Genomic DNA, 21865 nt, shown 5'->3' on the forward strand with positions numbered 1-21865 from the left:
TTCTAGACTCTAGTAAACTTAAATACCTTTTTTGCTAGGCATAATATCTCTCTCTCAACCAAGCACGCCGCCAAGCCCCCGTCTGGTTTAGATCCGCCGTTCTCCGGTGTTTGGCGCTCCTCGCCGGCACCGAAGATGATTTTCTTGTCTTCTTTCATCTATGGCTGTAGCAGTTGGTGGTTCTTAGGTTGCTCTCCGGCAACATCTCTTCCCCATCAGGTTCATGCTCGTTTGAGGAACAAGGAGGTTTAGAGGTTTGTCTTTTGTCTTGTTTAAAGAGGATATCGTGTCTCTAGCGCCGGTGAAGTTCGATGGATGGAACCAGTTTCGAGTTTCCTCAGATCTGTGTACTCTGATCTTGTTTCTCTCGGGAGTTTGAATCTAAAGCTTCTCTATTGGGTTTTAGTGGTTGTCTTCGGTCTTGTTTCAGTAACGGTGTAAGCGGTGGGGTAACGGTGGCGTAGTGTTGTGTGGTGAGCAGAACAGGCCTACATCCTTCAGAAGTTTCAGATATCCTGTCACCTCTCCATATCAGTTAAGGAGTCCTTCTCCCGGCCTTTTAATAAGTGTTTCTCCCGGATGGTCTTATGTTTCTCTGTTCCTCGGTGGCTTCGTTCGTTGAAGCAATACAGAGAGGTTGAGGTCTTAGGCCTGCCGACGAAGGTTTGGTTGAGAAGGGGCGTTTAACCTCAGGTGTTTGTTTCCTCTTGAATTTGGTAGGTTTTGTGGTTCTGGCTTGGTATCGTGAACTGGAGGTTCAGGTATGTTGAGTTTGGTTTCGTTGTATTGGTCACTGCATCGCTCACTCTCTCTTGTGCTTGTATGGGTTTCGGCAAGAGTTCCGGCTGTTTCAATGATTAAAGGACTTTCTTCTTTCTCCTGGTCTAGGATTGTTTATGGGTTTAGATGCAGGAGTGTAGTTTTATCTAGTGATAATTGTAGTTGTTATGTGTTGCCCGTTGTTTGGGTTCTAGATTCTCTTTTGTGAGCTAAGTTTCCGGGGATTGTAATGTGTTTCCGCCGGTTTGGATTCCATCTTTGTATGTTTCTCAGTTTTATAAATTAAATTCAGATGGAAAAAAAAAAAAAAAGACTCTAGTAAACTTAAAAAGTGGTTATGTAGCACACCGTTGATAAGATGCAATAAATATATGGATATGACAGCTTCACGATCCAACAACACCAGTAAGTAAGACAATAATAATCATAAATATGCCCATATGTTTATCCTGACCCAGCCCACTGATATATTGATTGTCCTTTTTACCCTTTTACATTCACAACGTGCAACAAGTACCTCGCATTTAATACACTGCTTTATAGTACAAAATTACAAACCATATATCAAATCTGCCGTTCATAAGATCTTAAAAGTTATTAGGGCAAGAATGTAAAAAAAAAAATTGAGGATTAACTCATAGAACAAAAAAAAAAAAAAACATCTTCTTATTGTACTATTTGACTCTAGTAATGTTACGTAAACTCAGTCTAAAATTTCAAAAATGCTTTCACAAGAAAGGAAAAAAATCAAGTAAACTTTATAAAGCTTTAAGTGGCAGTTATGTAAATGTGTAGTCCACATGTGGGCATTTTCTAGTTACAGTTTAGAAAAGTCATAAATAAAGCTTTTCGGGAAAATCTACTAAACACATGCACATCGCATCGAACATACAGATTAGCTCTGTCTTCGAAACACTTAAAAAACTTAAAACAAATAAATAAAAAAAGCTTTTGAATTGTCTCGGGAACAGAACTCAAGTCTTCGAAGTTCGATCAAGTTTCAGTTTTTTTTTTTAATATTAATTTTAATCTGTTGTTCACTAACGAATTTGATCACCGGAGAGATATGGAGGAGACACCGAGGTCCGTCGGCGAGGCGTCGACGACTAACTTCGTGGTTGCACGACCGTCTGCGAAGACTGATGACGCGGTGACGATGAGAGGCTGTGGTTTCGGTAACTTCGGTGTAGACAGAGAGGAGCTTCGTCGGAGGATAGTGATGCCTGAGTATCTCCGACTCGCCATGCGAGATTGCATCAAGCGGAAAGACTCCACCGCGGTTCCGGACCATTTGGTACTTCCCGGCGCCGCCGCCGCCGCTACGGAGGAGTTAGCTCCTCATACACCGATGGTTGTGTTTATTAATCCTAAAAGTGGAGGTCGTCATGGACCTGTTCTTAAAGAGAGGCTTCAACAGTTGATGAGCGAAGAACAGGTCACTTGTTCTTGTTTTGTATATCAGAAATTAAAGATCGTAACTTTTGAACTCATCTTACTTCAACTTTGCATTTATATTTGATGTTGGGTGAAATTAACTTAGTTCATGGTTCTGGGTCATTACTTCTTCACTTATATGAAGAGGATCTTAAATCTAGATTTGGGTTTAGATTGTGGATGGCATCACTCTGATCTAAAGTATGTGGTACAAGCAGAATCTATGTGGGTTTGAGAGCTAGAACATTCTTAGTGTTTTGTCAGGATCAAATCTCATGTCTTTCTCTGATTCTAGTCAGTGGAAGTCAGACACTGTTTTGACTTAAAAGATTCTGATTCCTGTGTCAAAAAGTTTTCTTTGGTACTTGAAAAAGGTTAAAATTTTACTTGTCATGAAAAAGGCAGAAACTTTATTACTCGGATTGTAGTTTTTTTTTTTTTTTTTTTTTTGCAATTCTGATAATTGTACTTGCTTTGTGAGCTCATGGTGGTTATTATACAATTACAGGTATTTGATCTAACAGAAGTGAAGCCCCATGAATTTGTACGGTACGGTTTGGCGTGTTTGGAGACTATTGCAGCGAAAGGAGATGAATGCGCAAGAGAATGCAGAGAAAGGATACGGATCATGGTGAGTGATATGTATATATATATTTTGTGACCATCTTCAGCAATTGGAATTGAATTTGTTAAGTGAGTGGTCATAATGATGATTATAGGTGGCAGGTGGTGATGGTACAGTTGGTTGGGTACTTGGTTGTCTCGGTGAGCTTCACAAAGAAGGAAAATCACATATTCCTCCCGTTGGTGTCATTCCTCTCGGTACAGGAAACGACCTCTCTAGGAGTTTTAATTGGGTGAGTGAGTCTAATAATGTTTCTCTTAGGTTTTGAATAACTGTTTCTCACTCTTTATGTCTCTTTAGGGTGGTGCATTTCCTTTTGCTTGGAGATCTGCTATGAAAAGAACATTACACCGAGCAACTCTAGGCCCCGTTGCTAAATTAGATAGCTGGAGTATTGTAGCGTCGATGCCATCTGGAGAAGTCGTGGATCCTCCTTATTCTTTGAAGCCTTCTGAGGAAACTGCACTTGATCAGGCTTTGGATGCCGAAGGAGATGTACCTCCTAAAGCAAAGTCATATGAAGGAGTATTTTACAACTACTTCAGCATAGGTAACTTTCTCTTATTCAGTATCCTTGTACTCATTTTTTTTTTGAGGTAACACTTGTATTGTTTTGTTAAGGTATGGATGCTCAAGTTGCATATGGATTCCACCATCTCCGCAATGAGAAGCCATATCTAGCTCAAGGTCCCGTTACAAATAAGGTTGTTATATTTTTGTTAAAAAGCTAATGTTTCACTTATTAGCTGAGTTTATAGGGTATATAATGAGATTATGAATCACACTGCAGATTATTTACTCAAGTTATAGTTGCACTCAAGGTTGGTTTTGTACACCTTGTGTCAGTAATCCAGGTTTAAGGTTAGTATTTCCAGTGAAGAGCTTATTCTGAGTTCTACTCCTCTCTATCTTTTGTTGTGTTGACATGTTGTGGTAAGATGAATTTTTGTAGGGGACTAAGAAACATAATGAAAATCCATATTAAAAAGGCAAATTGCTCCGAGTGGGAAGAGATCCTGATTCCTAAAAGGTACAAAAAGTTTAATTATATGCATTGGTTAAAAAAACATTATCATTCACTTATACAATCTCTCTGTTTTCTTTTTGTGTAGCGTGAGATCCATTGTGGTATTGAATCTTGATAACTATGGAAGTGGAAGACATCCATGGGGTAATCTGAAACCAAACTATCTAGAGAAGGTAATGTTTCTCTAAAAAAAAAATTCAGTACACTAATGTTTTGTTTCTTTGCTTGCTCTTCAAGCTTCAACAAAATAGGTTTTCTTTTTTTTTTTGTTCACAGAGAGGATTTGTGGAGGCGCATTGTGATGACGGGCTGATAGAGATTTTTGGATTGAAGCAAGGTTGGCATGCGTCATTTGTAATGGCTCAAATCATCACGGCTAAGCACATTGCTCAGGTATAGAAAACAATCTGTCCTCGGTCATGTCCCGGTTTAGCCTCGGTTTCATCTTGACCGGTTTTATCAATATTTTCAGGCTGCTGCGATTAGGTTTGAACTAAGAGGAGGTGATTGGAAAGATGCGTTCTTGCAAATGGATGGTGAGCCATGGAAGCAACCGATGAAAACTGATTATTCTACTTTTGTGGAGATCAAAAAGGTTCCTTTTCAGTCGCTAATGATCAATGGTGAATGATCTCAGCATTTTCCAGAGGTTTTATGAGATGATGTGATAGGAAAAAAGAGGAGCCTGATCTATTTGTATTTTTATTAATTAGTCAAAATAGCCATCTCTGTTCATCTTCTGCTGCTGATGTTGTTGTTGTTGTTGTGCCTATGATGAATGTATTTTTGGAAGGGATTGTAATTTATGATGATGTTTTCAGTATCTATTAAAAAACAGTCAAGTTTCAAGCAATCATTTGAAGATGGTCTTGTCTTTAAATCTTGTAAACTCGTCATGTTTAATATGCTTATCCATGTCTTTTCTTCACTGTTTTGCAATCGATTTAGTGACAACATTGAGAATGACCCTGTGATATAACTATTCTATGATACAATTCCTAACTGTTATGAAAAGTATATATTAGGATCTAAAACTTAGGATCTAAAACTTTAAAATTTGAGTAAGTGTTTCAAAAAAAAAAGGATCTAAAACTTTTTAATTTTAGATATACTTCAAAATTTTGGGTTTATAATTTTAAAAAACGTTAAATATATATAAACAGAGCTACTTTTTTTTTGTCAAGATATAAATAGAGCTATTAACTTTTAAAACTACATCATTATTATTTTAATCATCATTTTTTTAAAATATAGAGTTTAGAAATAATTTGAGACTACTAGATTAAAATAGTTTATTGTCCAAAATTTGAGATATGTATATAATTACTTAAGTCTTATTAACCAAAGGAAATGGTCCTCACACAAACATACATAAGAAAACGTCCGAAAACAATCGTTGTCTGGTTTTCCCGACCGCACGTTAAAACTTCACCAATAATAAATAACGCTGTATACAAAAGAAAGAATAAAATGAACGCAAGAACAACTTCTTTTGGTATGAGTTTTTTTTGTGAGATGTACAAATGGATCATACTCAATAAGGCCTCACCCCAAGAAAATTCCCCGGTGGAAAGTAATTGCAAGCGAATAACACACCGCGTCCGCCATTGCAAATCACGTGAGCGCAGCCTATCCTCTGCGTGTTCTTCCACACAATCTGCGTGTAATGGCCACACATCTCGGCCCTACACGAGTTGGAGTAATAGTTATAGCTCCTTGCTTCGGACAACCATCCATTAGCGGCTTGAACCGGGCTCCATCTTTTGCCTGATCCCCAGAATAGATTCTCACCGTACGGTCCATTCGAATGGATCAAGGCGCAGTCACGGCGCCTCTGGTTGGCCCACCACTGCGCGTAACGGGCTAGTTTGGCGTCCCACTTTAGCGGTTTGAGCCTCAAGCGAGCTCTTGCTGCGTTTTGTGGACCCACGAATTGTTGTTGGTAGTTTGCAGCATCAACGCAATGAAAACATGCTACGAGTATTAGTATGAGAGCCGCGAATGCAGACGAAAACCTATTAATGTGTTTAGGAGAAGCCATTGCGGGTGAAGCTTCACCTAATGGTGTTTACTTTGGTTTTATATAAGCTTCAAATCGTGAGGGGAAATTTGTTTATATGATTTTTTAGTGATATGTATTTTTATTTTATATACTAAAATAAGGTTTTAGTGATGAAATTTCAACTCTATTATTAGTGGTGTACATGTTCGATTATGATAGCCACATTTGAATTTGTTTTGAATTCTTAGATTTTGTATATAACTAAGCATGTATTATAGTAGTTTATATATGCTTAACGTATATTTTATGCATAGTAGGTAAGTTATATATTAATCGATATTGTAGACTACCCCAAAAAAGTCTTGGGAGGCGAGATGATTTAATGTAAAGAATTGTTCGTTAATGGTATAATATTATTTATATAACCGATAATTGTTTTTTAACTAAGTCAGCCGGCAATATTTAGGCATAAAGTTTAGTTTTAATTTATTATTACCATTTGACATTTTATATAACTGATAGTATAAGTTTCAAAGTGGTTCTCATTAGACCAGGTTGGAGTTGTGTTGGATCCAAAATGCAAATGAGATAAAACGCCTAAAAGCCCACATAGTGCAACAAAAGTATAACTCTAATGCACTACATGATTAACTATGAACATTATATTCTATGCTGATTGTCAACAAGTTCAAAGCCAAGCTTTATTATCTACTAATAATAGCAATCTCAGTTAATTCCAAAGGTTGTGAATCTCACTTATGTTGAAAGGTTGTATCTTTTCTCAAAAATCTAAAAATGGTTGTGTTTTTTCAAAAACTTCAATGTTGGAAAGTTGTGTCTTTTCTAAAAATTGTCTAAATAGTTGTGTTATTTTTTATGACGTAAATACTCAAAAATCTCTTTGTACAATTCTTTGTTTATGAGATGTGTATATGTTAGAGTAATGGGTTATGTTGTGTCTTTTTTTTTGTAAAAAAATTGATAAGTTGTAACTATTCATGTAAATATCTTTTAAAAAGTGAAAAATTGTGATTTTTCTTATAAGTACCTTTTCAAAATAACTACCTTTAAATTGGAAGAATGCGACTATTCAAATAAAAGAGTTGTGACTATTCAAATAGATTTTTAACTTCTATAAATATCTCTGCCATGCATTTCTCAAAATAAAAATTTCAGTACTGAACTAATAATAAAATGGTGGAAAAAAAAAGTTTTAAGCAGTTACTTGGATAAATTTTTTTAAAAGACATTCAAATGAAACGTTATAAGCAAAAAATAGTAGGCATGATTTCTTTGCAAAGCTTAAGAAATTGTAGATAAAATATAAAATACAGATTTTTCTCATAAATTTTTCTAATATTATTTCAACGCTTTTTTGTCTAAAGATTTGTTTTTTATTTTTTAAAAATGCATAATTTTTTAAGGATTCTCAAAATTGCTGAGGACATATATTGTTATCCTAAATTATGCATAACTTTTTAAATGAGCTATATTTTATTTTATTTTCCTATCTATTTTATATACATTTAAATATAATATTAAAATTATCTATAAATTTCAGAAAATTTAATTTTTAGATAATTTAATTTTTTTGTAAGATATATCTATAAATTATTGTACCTATTGATGATTGTAGTCTTTACAGATGAACTATTGCAACTATTCATAATAGTAAATTTTGGTTAAGAACCATTGCAATTTTTGGTATTGGTTATTAATCATTGTAACCTTTAACTCTCTATATAAAGAGTTGTAAAGTTGTGTGTATTAGTAAATCATAATTTAAAACAAATAAAAAATAGAGAGAAAAAGAGAGATTCACTTTTTCAATTGATCATCAAAGATCCTGAAGAAATAAATCAAACACAAAACTTTATTTGTTATTCATGTGCCTCCTAATTAGCAAACCTGTTTTTTTTTTTGTTAACTGTTGATGTTATCATTTTTTATAGGAAAAACAAAATGCATCTCCTGGTGAAGCAAACAACATCTTCGTTTCTTAAAGCAAACGACATATTTTGTCATCCCTGAACCAACGTCTTCCTCGAATAACAATGGCACCTCTTTAAAAGATTTATTTATATATGTCATTCTCTCTGATATTGTACTCTTTCCATTGGTTCTTTTATATCTTTTAAGATTTTTATTAATCAAAGTTACGTCTTGTTCTATATTTGTAGGTGTTTAATTACTAGATTCCATTAATTAAATATTAATGGGTTTTGGAACAACGAAGTTGGTACCATCTTTTTCTCTTCAAATTTTTTTTTCACTAAAGGCTTGCAATAATAGAGAATGGAGAGATATCAAAGGCTGTAGCCTGTAGTCCCACTTGTTCCAAGGTGATTTCTAGTTTTTTGACACCTTTTGTCAAATTAGTGTTATACTTCTGTACGAACGAAGAGATGTCATTGGACTCAGACTTTGAAAATTTTGTTTGGACGTGTCTTTCCACAAAAACTGAAATATGTTAGTTATAAGAATTGTGTTTTTACGTAGTAGAATATATTAGAAAGGTATGCCTTTTTTATAAAAATAAATGAAGTCTATTAGTTTCATATGTTGTGTATCTTCATTATAAAAAAAAGTTATGTCTTTTCACAATAAACTAAACTCTATTGATTTTAAGAATTGTGTCTTTTATGAAAAATGAACTCTATTAGTTTTAAGTTGTAACTTTTCATCATAAAAAATAAATTAGTTTAAAAGTAGTTAAAAATATCTCAGTAGGTGTTTTTCTACAATTAATAGTTTTAAGCGTTGTGTCTTCTCATTATAAAAAAACTAGTAATAATAATCTGAAATAATGTTAGAAATTGAGTCTTTTCATATAAAAAATGTATTAGTTTTAAGAATTGTATTTTACATTTTTAAAAAGATATATTTTTATAAAAACTGAAGTGTATTATTGTAAGAGTTGTGTTTCTTCATTATAGAAAAATTTATGTCTTTTCATACCAAAAAAAAAACTGAACTCTATTAATATTAAGAGTGGTGTTTTTTCATTGTAAAATAAATTAGTTTAAAATAATTGAAATATTCCAATAAGTATGTTTCTACAATTATTTAGTTTTAAAGAGTCATATCTTCTCATTATAAAAGATAACTTATTTTTGTAACACATTTATTTATTTACAAAAAATTGCAAACAGTTTTCTATAAAAGATTATCTTATAAAATATGAAATATCTATTTTTATAAATGAGTTACTGTGCGACATCGCACGGGTTCCTTGCCTAGTTGTATAAGTAACGAAAAGAAAGATATGCTGCAGAGTACTATACAGGTTATGTTGATCAGGACACTACGCAAGAGCTTGAGCGATGATGGACCGATAAGACAATTGTTGTTCGTAGGGTCACGTAAGATCCTTAAGGTTTGATGTTGAATGAACCACCTAAATTCCATCACATTTGTCGCATAAATGACATGATAAATGTATGAATTTGGGTACCCAAAGCAATGAAGTTCGATAAGCGTATACTCGTCCAGCTGCGTTCAAAGCTTTCATAGCATCATGGAGAATATTGCTGCTCCCAAAAGAGTATTGTCTCTTTCTTGGGGAAGAATAATAGGACAACCTGCTAGACCTATCCAATGAGATTACTACGTTTTTGTGTGTGAGTGATTATACATCGTTTTTTTTGTCAGTCCCCCGTCGCATCGTTATGTTATTGATCCTATTTCTGTTCAGGGCTCAGTTGGTCGTTGCTATCTAGATTTGTGTACGTTATTAACATTGAGGCAGAATGATGCATTTTAATTTCAAATTCACTAAGCAGATGCCTAGGAAAATACTAATGGAATTTTATGTAGTTTTTTTTTTTTGAAACACACTTCATTCAATTAATAAAAGTTAGTTGGAGGTCATAAAGGCCTCACTTACACCAAGCAACTGCTTTGCTACTAAATCAGCAGCATAGTTCCTCTCAGAACCTTCCAAATTAACATTTTGACTTTAGGCGCTGTTCTTAGATTCCAAACCTCTTGGTTCCAGTTGCCTGCTAGCTGTAGGTTATCTGCATCATTTGTCTCGTTGAAAGCAGCATGATAACTTAAGTGATTTTTAAAGTTTATGTATTCATAAAAGTTTGGAAACAAACGTTTACTAACTTAAGTGATGATTTTGAAAAAAATATTTGATATTTTTTTTAATTGAACGTTTGTTTCCAAACTTTTTAGGATCTGTATTATCTCTTTAGATCTTTTTTTTACTCTTGCCAGATTATGACTAAATTAAATTAAGTAATAAATCTAATAAATCTGCAATTGTTTTCTTTTAGAAAGAGAAGTTTCAGTTATAACTTTTGTTAAATTATTCAGAAAATATAAGTAGAAATAAAATCTACCAATTCTATAACTTTCAATTACTAGATTCTTTTCTCTCTCTTATATTTTTAATGTTTTGAGATTTACTGATTTGTTAGGAAAAAGTCTTCATAATTTGATTTTGTTGGGTCCATATAAAAGCTAATTGTACTCTTCCAAGACCTTGAAGTTTAACACAATATTTATAGGGCTTCTCCAATCGACAGGTAGTAATTCTCGCTGAATATGATCCGCCAAGATGAACAACTGCATGAAAATAAGAACACCAATCCTCCACCGCAGCTTCCGCCGCTCAATCTACAACCTCATTCGTTTTCTTCACTCCCAGATGTAATCGTTGAGAACATTCTTGCTCGTATCTCGAAATGCAATTACCCTAACCTCTCTCTCGTCTCCAAGAGATTCCTATCTCTCCTCTTTTCTCCAGAAATCTACACGACACGTTCTCGCATCGGAACCACAGAGCCATGCATCTATATCTGCGTGGAACGTTTCAAAGACCTTGGTCTTAAATGGTACACTCTTTGGACGAAACATGCTCATGTTGAAACATTAACTGTTGACAATGCTCAAGAAGATGATCTTCCAAATAACGAATATTCGCTGGTTCCCCTTCCTGAATCTAATTCTCTCGTACCATTTATGGATTGCATAATGTAGTGGTTGGTTCGGAAATCTATTTATTCGGTGTGACCTCCTCTGAACAGCCTTCTTCATCTGTTCGTATTCTTGATTGTCGAAGTCACACGTGGCGTGATGGCCCTAGCATGTTGGTGGCTCGAAGGTGTCCCTATGCTGTTTTTCTCGATGAGAAAATATATGTATTTGACGGTTGCGGGGAAGATGATACTTGGATGGAAGTATTGGACATGAAGACTAATACTTGGAGCCCCTTGCTTAGACATAAAGATGCTGTGCTAGAAGAGGGGTGGTTAAATACAGTTGGGCTTCAAGGAAAGATTTACCTAATTACTAAAATAAACTACTGTGCTTATGACCCAAAACAAGGTACGTGGGAAGTCGTGGAAGTCCACGATAATTTGGGATATTTAGGCAAATTGTGTGTGAGTGTGATAGATGATGTAATGTATAGTTATTCATACTACTCCGATAATCTAGTCTGGTATGATTCCAAATGTAAAAAATGGATAGACGTCAAGCTCTCGAATTTCGAACTATTGTATGAGTGGCGTATGGTTAATATACTCAACCACGGTGGGAAACTTTTAGTTATGTGGCTCTGCAATTTTGAGGAATACGACGAGATAGAGGGATGGAAACTTAGGTGCGCGAAAATCATGTTAGAGAAGCGCCATGGAAATGAGGTTTGGGGTGAGATAGAATGGCCTGTTACTGAGGTTAAGCTCCCCGAGTTGTCTGAGCGCTTTAATTCTCTAGTCATTTCGATTTGATGATTCGTGAAAGATGGTGTGTTTGAACTAGTTGACCTTACTAGTCGTTGTGTTCTTCTTAAATGAGCATGTTGTTTTTATGGTCTCTCATGAAAATAGTTTGAGATTTAAAATATATTTTTATATATGCATCATTATTGTCACAATATTAAGTTGTAATGCTTTAGAAACATTTCCTTATCAACATTGAGAATGGAGTATGGACTCTTGTGTCCTAAGGGCATCTCCATCCCCATTCCATTTTTCTTTCTAAAATGGAGTAAAAATAAATATGGAGTAAGGAATGCTGCAATCCAACTCCATATCTCACTCTATAATGAAATCTACTCCATAAATGGAGTAATCTATTTTTTGTTTGTTAATGAAGTGAAAAATGGAGTAGAGATAGAGCAATTTTACTCTATTTTCACTTTTACTCCATTTTGAAGGAAAAAATGGAGTTTTACATTGGAGATGCTCTAAGTTCGGTTTCAGTCGTGCACCTTGAACCTTAGACCTCTCAGCTGAAAATTTGATTGATAAAGGCTTTCTCAATGAACATGTCCAACGGCGATAGCTCCGGAAAATCAATTTCATCGTCTTTATGACATTTGGCATTAGAACAGCTCCATCCGTGAAGCCGCTTGAACTTCTTAATGATAAATGTAATATTTAATATCCCAGCCGTTTCAAATTATACGATGTTTTATAATGTTTATGTTGTTTCAAAATAATGATGTTTTTGAGATTTTAAGGTTAAATTTAACTTTATTGGAAATTGTTCAACTAATACTTCCTATGTTTTCGAAAGTAAGATTTTCTAAAGTGTTCACGTTTATTAAGAATTCAACAAATGTTTATAATTTAGTTTTTTTTTATTTTATTATACACTTTCCAATAATGAACATATTTGAAACTGAGTACATGAAACTTTCAGTAAAAAAAAAAAACTCTTAAGAAATGCGCTCTCTACCACAGTTAATAATTTCCTAACTGTTACGATATCTATAATGCAATAGACAGAATTTAATGATACTTCAATGTGTATGACTTACTGTTACGTTCTAGACTTATAGGTGGGCTACGTTTGAAATTAATAAAACACAGGCGAACTTCTCTATAGGCGGTGCTCAAGAGTCGAAGCCGCGTTGACACATCAAAACATTGGAACCAGACAATTTGAAACAATAATGAAATAATGAAATTAATATTTTAATTGGATTCGTTTTGCAACAGCCAACAACGGATCAAATCATTAATGTAATACATTACTGTATTATTAGAAAGCTCATCCAGTGAGACAAAAGCACATGCACCATTAATGATCAAACTCCATGAAACTTCCATCTCTCTATCTCTTTCGCTTCATTTCTAGCAGCTATATAAACCAATGTCACGTACCTCAATTTCCATTAACAATATACATCAAAGATCTACAAATTAAAATGAAGTTTTCTTGCGGTACAAGGTTTGCCTTCTTGGCTCTCTTCCTCTTTGCGCTACAATCTGTGTGTGTCTATGCGGGTAGCTTCCACAAAGACGTTCAGATACATTGGGGTGATGGCCGTGGAAAGATTCACGACAATGAAGGAAAACTTCTTTCTCTCTCGCTTGACAAATCCTCTGGATCCGGTTTCCAATCCAACCAAGAGTTTCTTTATGGCAAAGCCGAGGTTCAAATGAAGCTTGTCCCTGGTAACTCTGCTGGAACAGTCACAACTTTCTATGTAAGTAACATATTGTCTCTAAGCATTTTTGTCATATTTTACTATACGTTTGATTACATATAGTTATTGAGCGTGTTGGTGTTTTATGATGACTTTGTGTAGCTTAAAGCGCCTGGAACTATGTGGGATGAGATCGATTTCGAGTTCTTGGGAAACATAAGTGGTCATCCTTATACTCTTCATACTAATGTTTACACAAAAGGCACAGGAGACAAAGAACAACAATTTCATTTATGGTTCGACCCAACCCTTGGCTTTCACACTTATTGCATCACATGGAACCCCCAAAGGATTATGTAAGTTCTCCTTTGATCCCTTATAGTCTCATATGTTTTGAGGTTATGTGTTTATGAATCAATATTTTCCTCTTTTTTTGTTTGCTTTATCAGCTTTACAGTTGATGGTATTCCCATCAGAGAGTTCAAGAACTCTGAGTCAATTGGAATTCCATTCCCAAAGGACCAACCAATGAGAGTCTACGCTAGCCTTTGGGAGGCCGAGCATTGGGCTACAAGAGGAGGATTAGAGAAAACAGATTGGTCCAAGGCTCCTTTTACTGCTTTCTATAGAAACTACAATGTGGAAGGATGTGTTTGGGCTAATGGAAAATCATCTTGTCCAGCGAATTCCCCATGGTTCACTCAGACACTCGACAAGAGTGGCATAGATAAAGTGAAATGGGCGCAGAGTAAATACATGGTCTATAACTATTGCACCGATACAAAAAGGTTTCCTAAAGGTGTCCCTAAAGTGTGCACTTAAACTATTGATTCTTTGATTTGTCAATAAGTTATTGGCGTTGTCTTTGTGATTCAAATAAGTTTCATTTATTCTGTTTCATTCATTTGTTGCTCATGTATGTGTGTTTGGTGGTGTATGTGCAAATTTATTAAATTAATAAGTGAATAATAAAACAAGGGTTTTCGTTACTTAACTTAATTGGATCCACTTGATTTGTGAAATTTATAAAATATTGAGACCATTGATAAGTTCATTACTAAAATAGTAAATTACACATCAATTCTTGGGAAGCACAAATAAAACAGTTTTATGAGAAATGAGAATCAGAAAACTATAGTATCGGTTTTGTCTACGCACAATTGAATTGAGTAGAAACAAAACAATTTAGCCAGAAGTAATGTTTCTCTTAAGTCTTAACGTGTGGGGAAGTTGATGATTTTGTAGACTCGACGTCAAAAATCGGATCATGAGCTTTCGTGTTGTTTATATTATACGGCCAGGCTACAATGCGTGAACAAGATTATGTTGATACAAGGACCATGATCGTGAAAGTGGAACACAGTTTGTTTCTTAATCTCATAATTAATTATTTGGAATGGCAGTTTGTCAACGTAGGGACTAATTTGTCAAACTAAATTTCATATATACTAATAAACTTGCGCGTCCAGGCTTATGTCATAAAATCCAGCTAACTAAATTATATTACCCGTAACGTTATACTAATCGTCAAAGCTTTTGCTATTATTTTACCCAAACAAAGTGAAACATCTTATGTTTTTTAGTTTAGCTAGTGGTTTCAACCATTAAGAGAGTGAAATGTCATCTGTATAGAAATATATTTTTATGCAACATTCAAAATGTGGAATATACCATGCTTTTTTTTTCATAAATCATGGTTAATTAAATTAAAGTTGTGGAAAAGTATAAAAGTGGATGTTGTTATTTAACGCAAATATTAATATATTCGAACCCTCTATGCGGCGGGGAGGGTTTGCGCTTAGGTCAAAAGTCGAAGCCGCGTTGACGAAATGATTTCGGTACATTCAGAACGCGGGACCAGCATGTGATATACAAATTGTCCAAATACATTATTTTCTCTGCTTTGTAATAAAAAACGAGTAGTGGAATTATATTTTATGGAATTATTTTGTAACAACCAACAAGCGGTCGAATGCGCCAACTAGAATACAGCACAATATCAATAATCAAACCATGAAACTATGAAACTTCCCTCTCTTTTTCCTTTGCCATTTTCCAGCAGCTATATAAACTCATGTCACTTATCTCAGTTTTTCATCAACAAAAAACATTCGAGATATCAATACTACTCAAGAAATATATAAAATGAAGTTTTCTTGTGGTACAAGATTCGCGTTCTTGGTTCTCTTTCTGATTGCAGCACAATCTGTGGCTGTTTATGCCGGTAGCTTCCATAAAGACGTTCAGATACATTGGGGTGATGGACGTGGAAAGGTTCGCGACAGAGATGGAAAGCTTCTTTCTCTCTCGCTCGACAAATCATCTGGTTCGGGTTTTCAGTCCAATCAGGAGTTTCTCTATGGCAAAGCCGAGGTTCAGATGAAACTTGTCGCTGGTAACTCTGCTGGAACAGTCACAACATTCTACGTAAGTAACATACCGTTTCGAACATATTTGGGCATCGTTTCCTATTCGCTAGGTTACATATAATTGATGAGTACATTCGTGTTTTATGATGACTTGGTGTAGCTTAAAGCGCCTGGAACTATGTGGGATGAGATCGATTTTGAGTTCTTGGGAAACATAAGTGGTCATCCGTATACCCTCCATACTAATGTTTACACACAAGGATCAGGAGACAAAGAACAACAATTTCATTTGTGGTTCGACCCAACAAAGAACTTTCACACATACTGCATCACATGGAACCCCCAAAGGATTATGTAAGCAGATCATTCCATCCTTTGCACATTAATATTACAAGTTTTGCGGCCATACAGAATCTCATTAGCTTATACTTTGTTAAGGTTAATAAACTTCTCTTAGATGTTATTCTAGGTCTCAATACATTCTTTCGATGTAGGATTCCTAATAAGTTTTCTTTTATTTCCTCTTTTTCAGTTTTACAGTCGATGGTATTCCTATTAGAGAGTTCAAGAACTCTGAGTCGATTGGAGTTCCATTCCCAAAGAACCAACCAATGAGGCTCTACGCGAGCCTTTGGGAGGCAGAGCATTGGGCCACAAGGGGAGGATTGGAGAAAACAGATTGGTCAAAGGCTCCTTTTACTGCTTTCTACAGAAACTACAATGTGGAAGGATGTGTTTGGGCTAATGGAAAATCATCTTGCCCTGCGAATTCCCCATGGTTCACTCAGACACTCGACCAGAGAGGCATAGATAAAATGAAATGGGCGCAGAGTAAATACATGGTCTATAACTATTGCACCGATACAAAAAGGTTTCCTAAAGGTGTTCCTAAAGTGTGCACTTAAACTATCGATTCTTTGATTCGTGAATGAGTTACTTGGCGTTGTCTTTGTAACTCAAATGAGTTGTATCTATTATGTTTCATTCATTCGTTGCTCATATTATGTGTGTGTGTGTGTTTGTGGAAGATTTTTTAAGTAATAACAAATAATAAATTATGGAAAGAAAAGGTTTCGTTACTACAACTTTATTGATTTCACTAGAGTTATAAAGTTCTTAACATTTAGAGAGGTTCAAAATATAGAAGAAATACTTGGGTGGAACATTAAAAACTTATGCTTAGGGTTGGTTTCAAGTTTGGTCGTAGGAATGGCTTTGCTTAATAGTAAGACGATAAAAGTGATATATATTATTTATAGGGGATAGGGATTAGGGAAAACTTTTTACATAGTAACAGTATATTAGGTGACAATAAATCACAATAGATTCATATATATCAAGAAGACTTCTACTAATGCACAAGAGTAACGAGACATTATGGTAAAGAAGAGGAATAAGTCCAAGTGATACTAGGTACTCAGAACAATCTAGTCTTTTGCGTCTTAGCACTAATTTGAAGTTAGTGTCACAAAAAGGATAAAATAATATATAGATTTCAATAGTATAATCTAGCTTTTGTTGTTTTCGATTTTTGTTGTTCTCTTCTTCTTTTTTTCTGTTGGATTAGGATGGATGTAAACAAATCTTCATTCAGAAAATGTCAAATCAATCAAAAGAGTGGAAAATAATATGTGACGATATGGAAAAGAAGCATAGTTGCAAGATTTTATGCATATGATACTAGTTAAGAGAATATCACCAAAAAATTAGTACCCTTATCAAAAACTAGTGACAACAATTTAGAATAAGAACTCGTCTTGAGTAACATATTGTCTCTATATTTACAAAACAAATATGTGTTATTTCGCTATTCTAGCAGACTGGGCCTATGGGCTGGCTAAGTAGCTTTACTAATGCTTGTACAACAAGAAACTAAGAAGACTCAAAATTGTGTTAGAAACAGCAATAATAAAAGCTTGGCCACCATCATACCAAACAACAATGTAATTTAGCTACTTATGAATTGCTTTATCGTGTAGATAAATAGAAAATTGAGAAAGTTGCACAGAAGAAAAGAGGAAGTTGGAAAATAACGTATGATCATGAACTTATGCATTAAATTATTTCCAAAGAAAATTAGCATCTATATATCGCGACAATCGGTTGCACATACTGGTGTTTAAATTAGGCATATGGACATTTTGGGTATAGATTCGATTCGGGCGGCATTTTGGATATCAGATAGTGGGGTTAGAAAATCCATATAGGAACCAACAAAATTATTGGTTCAAATCGGTTTGAATAGTTTCTGGTTCATGTCGGTTCAGATAATAAATTAGGAACTGTTTAATATACAAAAAAATCGGTTTTCGTTTTGATTTCAGTTATAGTTCCGTTATTTCGGGTAATTAGGCTAATTCAGGTAAAATATATGTTATTTGGGTAAAATTTTGAGTAACTAAGATGATTCAGATAAAAATATCGGATTATTTAGATATTTTGGATAAATATCTGAACATTTTTTGATAATTTTTTTTCTCAAATACATTGGATATTTTTAATAATTTTTAGGTATTATATATATATATATTTAGTTATGTTATATCTAATATATTACTAGAAAATTTATATATATGAATATATGTTTAGTTATGTTCAGTTATTTTAGATATACAAATATAAGAACCATCCAGTATATGAAGATTTTTTTCATGTTCCGGTTTTAATTATTTTAGTTTGGTTCATATTAGGATCTCCAGTATTGATTTTTTTGCCCAAAACTAGTTTAAATCATCAGATTAGCGTTGTGGGTTTATATGAGTTTTGTTTATGCAACTATTTAAAGGATCTCCAGCAAGAAACAAATTTTTGAGGGTGGATGATTCTCAAATGAGGATTTGAAGGCAGGTTGCTCCAACAAGGAACCTCAAATATATATTTAAAGTTATTTTGGATATTACATTTCAATCTTGAACCTTCGTAATAATTAATTATAAGCACATTTTTTAATAAATACATATTAATATGCAAAAGAAAAATTATAACTCATATATATATACACATTGGGTTAATCAAATAAACTTTTTTTATTTATTTTTTCAAGAAAGGCATCAATTAGAAAAAGAGTTACAAAATGGTTTTTTTTTAAAGGCATCAATTAGAAAAAGAGTTGCAAAATGGTTAAATTATGTATGCATAATATTTCTATTTTACATAATATTAGTGTATATTAACAATTTTGATTTAAATTTGGACACATTTAAGTATTTTATGTATCAATAATAACATATATGTAAATATATATTTGAATATTTAATCGAAATATATTTATAAAGATTAAAGTGGTACAAAATAATATATTAATAAAATTAAATGTAAGTTACATAATTGTAAAGACTAAACTGAAAAGTAAAAAGTGTTTTGAGGTTTTAACTATTTAGATTTTTAAAATTTGAAAGTTTGAGGACTTGTTGGAGAATAAGAACCTTGTTGGATATGCTTTTAAGCATAACAGAATATTATACTCCATCCGTTCCTAAATATAGGATGTTTTACAGAATTTTGATGTTATAATATAAGATGTTTTCATTTTTCTATGTAGTTTTTACTTTATTAAAAACTGTGTAATCAATCATATTTAATAATCTATTTTATAATTGATTGAATACCATTAATTTATAGTTTAAATGATATTTTTTAGACAAAATTAATATCTATTTTTTTATCGAGTCATTTTACATTTAGAAATAGAAGGAGTATTTGATTTGAAAAAAGAAAAGATAAAAGAGAAATGGTTGATGATTATCCGATAAGGTTGTTATCGAAACAAGTGGATAATAGTAATAGATATTTAACTGCTGAGTGCTGAGGATTAGTGTTCAGAAAAGTGATCATAGTACCATTATTAATACATATAACTACTGGCAATAACCAAGTATGAAAAGGACATAGCGACCTACAAGACAAACCAAAATAATTGGTGTCAGTTGCTAATTACGCTTATCCATTGAGATCAGCTGGTTTATGAAAACGACATTCAAGCAATTATTTTAGTAGAATAACATATGAAGTTATCTGGTTAGGCACAATATGTTCGGTAACAAATGTATATGGACAGTTTATCTGGTTCTAAATAATTGTGTGGTCGTGAGGTGAGACTACAGCTCTCTCTCTCTTTTATAATTTTGTATGCAATGACGAATCTATCGTTATCACTCATCAGTCTCATCTTCCGTGACACTTGGCCAATAGAGAAATTTCTAGAACAAAAACTATAGTCTGTACCAATGTTGAAAAATTTCATAATTTACCAGAGAGTAGTAAGTTAGTAACTCAGAAAGTCAGAATAGCAGACCTTTAGTACATTATATAACGTTTCAAACAATATTCTGAAACATTTAATCGCTTAAACATGAAATGGGGGTGATAAACGTTCTAAAACATACATATGATATTAAGTTGACCTCGTCTATATTGTTTGTTTAATCTCGAATATATCCAAACACAAAATTTTGGTTTTGGATTACAAAAAGAAAGCTGTATATCCACGAATTAATTAATTAATTGATTTATTAAAATTTACAAATTTGTTTCTTCAAAATAAATAAAAATCTTTGGTCTTCTCAAAAAAAAATTAGTTGATATTTTTATTTACCAAGTCGCCTCGGCATATTGGTAAATGATCTCTAGCTGGAATTTCAGTTTTGGGTTAGAGTAGTATTGGTCACCTGACCGCATTCTTAACGATGAGATTTTGTATACCTGGTTGCAAGTTTTCGTGAGATTAGTTTTTAAACTTAAAAGCTTTTCGGATTCTAACGGTTATCAAAAAAAAATACTACTATTTTTAGGTCAGCCAGAAGATATGGTTACCAAGAAATTTGAATGTAATTTCAATAATGACTATATAACTTTTCTGAAAATTAATACGAACCTGCAACATTTATGGAGGCCGGAATTGACAAGACCATACATAGTTGTCCGAGATATGGGTTCGTTAAAATGAAATAATATGGTTGAGTTGAACTAACAGTAAGATTAGGCCCCTGATTAAGAATTATGATGAGCCATTACACTAAGAAATTAATTTTGTACTGCTACAGCTGTAAAGCTTACTGGGACCAAGTTGACGTTTGGTTAGGCGGTCCAAATCAAAATTTCCGTGTCAGGAAAATTCATCCAATGAATCATATATATTCATATGTAACTTCTTGTAATAGTATTCGCTTTAATTACGTAGCTATCCTATCTTAATTCTTATGGTCCATAGATTCCATACTATTACATACTCAAAACTCCAAAGTATGTATGCATGCTACTATTTAAAACCAAACTGTCTTTTGTTTTTACCGCAAGTATGTCGGTGTAATAATAAAGTTAAATTGTGTTTGACAAGGACTTTCATAAATTTATCCATGCTTTCTGTTACAGAACTCTTAACCTTTAAAGTGGCGGTTCTTTAGCCCAAAAATAAAGTGGTCTCTGTGATCTGAATAGTTTTACATTCAATCTAATGGTCAAGTTCCACATGCCATATTTTACCCAAGAAGAAGGGTAAAATATTAAATATTAACGCGTAGGAAATTTTCAACAGGTTATGGCTTCAAGTGTTGGATACTCCTCGTCGACCTACATGCATATATGAGTTTTTTTTGTCACAATCATATATGAATTTTAACATGTTGATAATCTATACTTTTATGATATTACTTGACCAAAAAATGTGAAAAGACTATGTTTTTTGGGGAAAATTCGACAATTTGTTAGTACTTTTTGGCGTAAAAACAGAAGAAAAAAAATCAGCAAAAAGAAATTGGAAATGCCAAATGTTGACAGTTCCTGTAAATGAACAAATGCGGATGGAAGTAGTTTTGGAGCTTGAAAAAAACAGCCTTTGAGTTTGGACCACTCATATTCATTAGACATTTCCAATAAATATCAGTAGTTGTCCTCATAGACAGGCATTAAATTTAGAGAATTTATTTTGTTTGTGGTTTCCTCGATTTAATTCTACCTGAAATATGGACTAATAGCTGTTCTAATTTGTCATATGTGTATTCCAACAAGTGTTGGGTATTGTTATACTACTATACATCAATTTCATATCACAAAACATGAATTAGACCTATACGTATGGTTGCATATATTGATTTATAACTTTACATTTCTTTGCAATGGAACATCTTTATTGAGTCCTTCCATTAATTAGTGAGCAACCAAAAGAAATTGACCTTTTTGATTTACAAGAAAGAGAGAGGAAGAAAACGTGTCAATGCTACCACTACTTGCACCTTTGCTAACG

General features: G+C 33.5%; 4 protein-coding genes across 4 annotated transcripts; 3 read left to right on the plus strand and 1 right to left on the minus strand.

Annotated features, from left to right (window-relative positions):
* Positions 1-1158: 1158 nt before the first annotated feature.
* Positions 1159-4722, plus strand: LOC103852752 (diacylglycerol kinase 7). The gene is made up of 10 exons (XM_009129651.3): positions 1159-2215; positions 2723-2845; positions 2934-3071; positions 3140-3389; positions 3461-3543; positions 3630-3700; positions 3792-3869; positions 3952-4039; positions 4143-4259; positions 4339-4722. The coding sequence occupies exons 1-10, from the start codon at positions 1847-1849 to the stop codon at positions 4495-4497; spliced, it is 1476 nt and encodes a 491-aa protein (XP_009127899.1). The 5' UTR covers positions 1159-1846; the 3' UTR covers positions 4498-4722.
* Positions 4566-12422, minus strand: LOC103852761 (pathogenesis-related protein PR-1). The gene has a single exon (XM_033292793.1). It carries the CDS (start codon positions 5905-5907, stop codon positions 5401-5403), a length of 507 nt encoding a protein of 168 aa, XP_033148684.1. The 5' UTR covers positions 5908-12422; the 3' UTR covers positions 4566-5400.
* Positions 12423-12681: 259 nt separating this feature from the next.
* On the plus strand, positions 12682-14249 carry LOC103852768 (probable xyloglucan endotransglucosylase/hydrolase protein 17). Its single transcript, XM_009129676.3, has 3 exons — positions 12682-13315; positions 13418-13611; positions 13705-14249. Exons 1-3 carry the CDS (start codon positions 12923-12925, stop codon positions 14075-14077), a joined length of 960 nt encoding a protein of 319 aa, XP_009127924.2. The 5' UTR covers positions 12682-12922; the 3' UTR covers positions 14078-14249.
* A 1035-nt stretch (positions 14250-15284) lies between these two features.
* Positions 15285-16712, plus strand: LOC103852780 (probable xyloglucan endotransglucosylase/hydrolase protein 18). The gene is made up of 3 exons (XM_009129686.3): positions 15285-15682; positions 15785-15978; positions 16157-16712. The coding sequence occupies exons 1-3, from the start codon at positions 15401-15403 to the stop codon at positions 16527-16529; spliced, it is 849 nt and encodes a 282-aa protein (XP_009127934.1). The 5' UTR covers positions 15285-15400; the 3' UTR covers positions 16530-16712.
* Positions 16713-21865: the final 5153 nt, after the last annotated feature.

This window comes from Brassica rapa, chromosome A01 (assembly GCF_000309985.2).
Source record: "Brassica rapa cultivar Chiifu-401-42 chromosome A01, CAAS_Brap_v3.01, whole genome shotgun sequence".
NCBI classification, from domain to species: Eukaryota; Viridiplantae; Streptophyta; class Magnoliopsida; order Brassicales; family Brassicaceae; genus Brassica; species Brassica rapa.